General features: G+C 44.2%; 1 protein-coding gene across 1 annotated transcript in view; it reads right to left on the reverse strand.

Annotated features, from left to right (window-relative positions):
* The window catches only part of TMEM123 (transmembrane protein 123), a 78411-nt gene extending 74577 nt beyond the window's left edge, over window positions 1–3834 (reverse strand). Inside the window, exon 1 of the mRNA XM_082628702.1 lies at window positions 3532–3834. Within this exon, the coding sequence (XP_082484828.1) occupies window positions 3532–3631 (100 nt within the window). The 5' untranslated portion in view covers window positions 3632–3834. The remainder of the gene's footprint in view (window positions 1–3531) is intronic.
* Between the last annotated feature and the right edge of the window lie 2571 nt (window positions 3835–6405).

Genomic DNA, 6405 nt, shown 5'->3' on the forward strand with positions numbered 1-6405 from the left:
AGTTTATTATTATGTATTTTTCACAAAGATAGTTTTCCCCTACCCAAAAAACCTTCAAAGTACAAAGAAAGTAAGCAATAACAACTTTGAAGGAGCTATTTTTAATGTGCGTTTCTTCCTCTTGCTGGAACCATAATCCATTTATCACAAAAGGATATAGTGTGAAGATTAAACTTGAAAAGATCAAGGTCAGTAGACTATACAGATGTATTTAGCAGCAGGTAGCAAATAATTGCCAACATTATTAAGGGCTTACTACATGCCAGGCCTCATGGGGAGCATGTAACTTGCATTAGCTCATCTAACCCTCACAACAATTCTGTGACAGGAACACTGTTGTGTAGTGACAGAACTGAGACCCAGAGGAGGCCACCCAGCTAGTAAGAGGCAGAGTCTGGATTTGGACCAGGCTGTTTGATTCCAAAGCCTGTACTTGTGAATGCCAAAACGGAACCGTTGATTTTCTGCTATAAACCTGCTTCTGCCCCAGTGTTCCCAGTTGTTGCATTACCAGTTGTTCAATCCTAAAACCAAGAGGTCATCTTTTGATTCTTCCTTCTTCCTCACTCCACCATGCAATCCATTAGCAAATGATTTCAGTTCCACCCCCAAACAGATCTAGACTCTATCTACTTATCTCCATTACCACGTGCCTTCATCTTTTGCCTAGACTGCTACGAGAGCCTCCTGTTTTTGTCTACCTGCTGTTGTCACTCTTATGAGGGATGATTTCCTGGCAACCCTTTTTTTTTTTTTGCTTGAGGAAGAAGGCAGAAGCAGCGTTCTTTCTAAGCTCTTTCTAGCTTTAGGACCTTTTCTCCTCTTTTCAAGAAATACTTATGAAGTACCTACTATGGGCAGGCACTGTTTCTGTGTCCTAAGAGATAAAGAATGTCATGGACAATCTAAGTACAAGGAGGCTGATGCTTTACCTGACAAAATGACCAAGTATTAAAATAGAATATTGCACTAAATAGAAGAAAGTTAAGTTCATGAAGTGGCATAGGCTCATTAAAGATTAATTTCATATCCTAATTGGCTACCCGTTTTGGTGGCTTTTGAAGCCTGGGAATCACTTTAGAAAGTCCCTGTTATTTGGATTCCCCCTGCAGGCTAAGAACACTTTAACTAGGGCTTGCCTATGGTTTGATAGATGTAATCTAGAGAGTCGGAAATGGCCATCTCTTAGCAACCTGTTTGAACTCTTTAATGCAGCATTTCTGAAGCCACCTTAATCCTTGGACTTTTCCATTTAAGGGTCAATAAAGTCCTTCCTGTCCCCTAAGGCTGTTTAAAGTGGGTTTCTGTCACTTGCCACCAAAAGTCCTGATTAATAGTCTCCCCCACCCTATGTCTTTCATTGCACTACCACAATCTATCCTGTTTGCTAGCTTGCTAACTTGTTCATGGTATCCCTCCTCCTTCAACTGAAGATATTTATGAAACTATGCAGCAGACTGTGAAGGATATTTTAAAAGAAGAATTTCAATAATGTTTTTAGCTTCTCCCACAATATTCTGGGCAATGACAGTATTGTGGATAAAAGTATTATCTACTTGAAGAGCCAACATCACCTACTGTAGCTTAGTGGCAAAATGTTTAATTGAGAGTTTGGATTCTGGCCTCTGAAATCAAACATGTATTAGTTGTTTCACTTTGAATAAATTAGGTAACTTCTAAGCCTCAGTCTCCTCATTTATAAAATGGGGATAATACTGTGAGGATCCAATGGGATGAAGTATGGACCTCAATTAGCATAGTGTGAGGAGCACAGGAAAAGTGTCTAGTAAAAATTAGCTATATAAGCTCTAGTATGACAAAAATCACTGTACTTCATAATGATACTTTATACAGATTACAGACTGCATATAAAGACTAGGACAACGTTTACTTGCTCTTTTGAGACATCTTCTATAGAACCTTCCTTTACTCTAGTTTCAAGGTGACCTTATAGTCTGCAGAAATGGATTCCAGCTCACATTGGTTATACTAGTTCATGAAGTCAAGGCTTTCATATAGTAGAGCATTCCAAGTTTTCCAAATAGCATTAACGTCTAGTGAGACATCAAGTAACAAACAGAACAGTCAAACAGTGAGTATTAAAACAGGGCAAAAAAAATCTGTTATGAGGGCAAAAGAAAAGCAAGCACACTCAGTTTCTCTACTCAGTAATTCTTTAGAGAAACAATAAGCAGGTATACTTTCACAAAGTAACAAAAAAACGGAGACCAACTCACATAAATATTGGCATAAAATCAGCAGCAAAATATACTGTTTAATTCCAGATAGTTCACTTTTACAATAAAATACCTCATAATATTGAAAATATGACGGACAAGATTTTACTGATCATTCTTTCCTGAAATGATCTCAAAATTAGCTCTACAAAGCCAGTCTGTCACATGTGCAATTCAGCAAACAAAAAAATTCAGCAAAACAAACGAAAACTGTTATTGTCTAAGTCACCCAGATTATTCTGGCAAAAGCAGGTGTTGTGCCTGAACCGTCTGGTTTTGCAAACTGCTGGATAAAACTAATGTAATATACAGTGGATAGAATTTAAAACCAGGGAAAACTTGGGTCATTTAAACTAACTTATTCTAGTTTACTGACCATTAATCAGTGACCTGACCTCTATAAGAGTTGACAAAGAGAAAACAGAATTTACACAGCAAATCAGTTTTCACGACTTTATCCAAAAAGTCCCCAAAGGGCCAAGGGCCTAAAGGGACACCTCCACTTCCCCCAGAAGAGAAATGTCAAAATCATTTTGTTATGATTTTACTGACGACGCCGTGGACTCCTAACAATAGTGCAGCTGTGATCGTAAGGCTGCACAGCTGATATGCGCCTCGGCCCGCCTGGGCCGGTGTTTACGGTACACGAGGGGCCGGTAGCGCCCATCCACAGAAGCACAAGCATCACCTGCGCCCGGGAGAGCTGTCCGCACCCCAAAAGCTCCCAACCAGCTACACTAGCCCCAAAGCGTCTGGGGTCCTTAAGACTATAAATAATTGGTTTGAAATTACACAATTAGGCGATGAAACGTCGGAAAACGCCTAAAAGGTTCCGCAACTAACCGGTAGACATGTTTGCTCAGGAATCGGTAGACATATTTTTCAATCCATCTAATCGTTTACAAAAGGAAGGCTTAGATAATCTCTAACCTCCCAGGAAAACATTAACTTCGGGGAAAGACTGTAACAACTGAGTTGAACCCCTGCTGAAGGCCCATCCTTCGGTAACTCAACAGGTTATACGCACTCCTCCAGGCCTGCATCCGCTGCTTGCAGAAAAACGGAGGGGAAGGACTGGAGCATTTCTTAAGCAGGCGGCCTTGGGGCAGGTGGGGGACTGGCCCAAGTCTCAGTTTTCCCCCTCATGGGGCCATCAGGTCACCTCCAGGTCTGCCCCGTGCGTTCGGCCTAAGACTTGCAGAACTTTCTGCACAACCAGATCCAACTTGTAAACTCCCGATGGGCAGCGCGACTCCTCCCGGAGCCGGGGCTGGCGACCCCCGCAGCCACTTACCCTCCGGGTCTGTGCTGTCGGCGATGATCTTCAGCAGCGCTATCCCCACGACGACCCCCAGGGCCAGCACAGCCAAGATACCTCGCGAGCCGAGTCCCATTGTTCCGAGGCAGGACGCGGAGGCCTCGTGGGTTCCCGAGGAGGTGGCGGCCGCGCTGGTTAGAGATGTGCCTTGGCGCACCCGAGCCCGCCCCGCGTCCCCTTCCGCCGCGCACGCCTCGCCTCCCCCCGCCTGCCCCCCAAAGACCAAATAGGGCGCGGGAGCCTGGCCCGGAGAGGGCGTCGCGTGCCTGCCCCGGCGGCGGGACGGGGCGGGGCTGAGGCGGCGGGGCGGGGCCGACACGCGGGGGCGGGGTTTGCGATTCGAAGTACCCGGACCCTCCTAGCCGTTTCCCGCTGTGACGCGCGCACGCGAGCCTTCGGAATGCTCGAGCAGTTTTCCGTTTTTTCGGAAAGGGCAGTTTTGTTTTTTTGTATAGAAGCGAGCACCTCTGCCTCTCCCGATACCGAGTACGCCGGGCTTTGCTGGGCTCGGAAGGAAGTCTTTGAAGAGTAGTTTTCAGGTGAGGCACGGAGGCTGCGTGCGGCTCAGGGTGAGAGGGAGAAGTCGCAGGCGAGGACAGCATAAAGGGAGGTACAGGAAAGAGGGTTTTTTTCCTCCGAGTGACCCAGCCTAAGATGGGGCGGGGGTGAGGGGCTCGACAAATTCATTAAGTGCATACGTAAAACATCCATGATCTCTATACCCCAAATAACACCTCATCCTCTTCCACAGGTTCCCTGCTTCTCTGGCTAGCTAACGTGCCTAAAGAGATTATCCGAGTGGACGCGGGGGGATGGTGGCGGGGGGACTTGGAAGAATTGGTAGCTATTCATAGGCAAGTATAGCCAGCAAGGCCGAGGTTGCATACGTCTAACCTAGTCCCTTTCCTCCTTGGTGTCTGCTGTCCCAGTTCAGATGGATTAACCTGTTTTGGATAGTTTTTGGCTAAGTTCCTCTTCAGCCCTTGGAGCCAATTCTACTCACCTGTCTTGACTTGCAGTGCTCCTACAGATTGCATTTTGTTTTTGCTAAGAAACTCCAAAGTGACCTGTAGCAACCCGTGGCTGATGCAAAGATTGAGTCCTCATTTGGGTGGGAAACCTTCAGTTGAAAAGGATCCAGGGCACTTCAAAATCCTGGTGAGTCCACCCCCCTTCCCAACACTCTAAATGTTGCAGATCTAAATGTTGTTGATTCTCTTGGTAACTGACCCAGATTTCATGACATAAGGGCCACGATATCATAGTTGTATTCCCAAAAATATGTTATGAGAGATAGTACTTTCTGATCTCAGGTAAGGCTATCAATGTAGACATGACTAATCATAGGGATTAAGTGGGGCAGTCTGTCCTAAATTTGCAGACTCCCATCTGTTGTTTCAACCAAACTTGGAAATACTCATTGACATCCACCATGGGCAAAAAGCAAGCACTGCACATTTAGCTTTTGGTTACTCATTTGATTGGGGAATCTGGTTTAGGAATAAATTGTTCTGGTGACTGCCTATGCCTTTGTTCAAGCACTTCACAATCCAGGCTCAACTTGTCTTTCCAACCTTGGTTCAGCTACCAATGAACAAGGGTGCTCTCTGGTTCTTTGGCATTTGATAGGAGTAGCGGTAGAGATGGCTGACTTTGTTGGCAGCACTGTCAGCAACAGCAGTTTCTCAGTGGTTGCAAGATTGAGTTTCCGATGCAGAAGTGGCATGGGTGGGGAACTGCAATGGAGACAGTTTCCTCACTGGACTAGTTCTGCATTGATTTTGTGCATTATTCCTGGAGGCCTAGCGTCTGCCATGATTCTCTTTACCCTCCAGTAATTCTGAGAGCCACCCAATATCTTCAACATGCTCCTTTTCTGCTATATCAGCAAGAGTTAGCTCTTCTTTCTCAAAACTAAGAATCCTGACTTTATATGGTTCATTATGTCTTTTCCCCCTAGTAGGCTACAATTTCCATTGGTAAATTGGTAATAGCTGGTAAGGCATCTTTAAGCAGATGCTTTACCAGCTATTTACTGAGTGCTTACTGTGTGATGGGCAGTGTCCTAATAGAGCTTACAATATAGTGGCAAGACAGATACATTGACAGTTACAGTCTAGTAACTGAAACAGAGTGTGATTAGAGGCTATGATGTAGTCATGGAAAAGCACACATTGAATCCAGGGTCTGTATCTTTATATTTGTACTTGAGGGTATAACACACTTCCTATCACATAGAAGGCATTCAGTTTCTATTCGTGGAATGAATTTTAGGTGGAGATAAACAAAGCAGCAAAACTCTGGTAATCTTCTCCCTCAATTATGTCCTTTTTAAAAATCCATCCTGTATTTCCCGTATGTCTGTATCTTTGGCTTAAGGTCACTTAAGGGTGCACCAGAGATTGGAACCATCATTTATTCGTTAATCCAATCAGTCAGTATCCAAAAATTTATTGCACACATGACATGTACCAGGCACTATGCTAGGTGCTAGGAAATAGCAGTGAATAACACTGATCTACCTGATAGACCAAGTGAGTGGTTTCAAAGTGAGTTAGTTTCTGGATAGGAATGGCAGAAACCACTTCTGTTATGACTGTACAAGAGATATTGAGATTTCATGTTATTGCACTGAAACTTACTTATATCCCACAGTAAGTTTTTATTTGTAAAAAGAAAGAGGTGATAGAGGAAGGCTCATCCGGTTTGATGTCCACAGATGATTATTACTTTCTAGCTATGTATAAATCAGTCTGTTGATAAATCCATACTTGCATGAGGAACAAATCAGAATCTACCTGGCTTTGAGACCGTGAGGTAGCTGCAAATAAGGCAAGGCAGTGGAAAGAT

Source organism: Mesoplodon mirus (assembly GCF_964341445.2).
Source record: "Mesoplodon mirus genome assembly, chromosome: 7".
NCBI lineage: Eukaryota > Metazoa > Chordata > Mammalia > Artiodactyla > Ziphiidae > Mesoplodon > Mesoplodon mirus.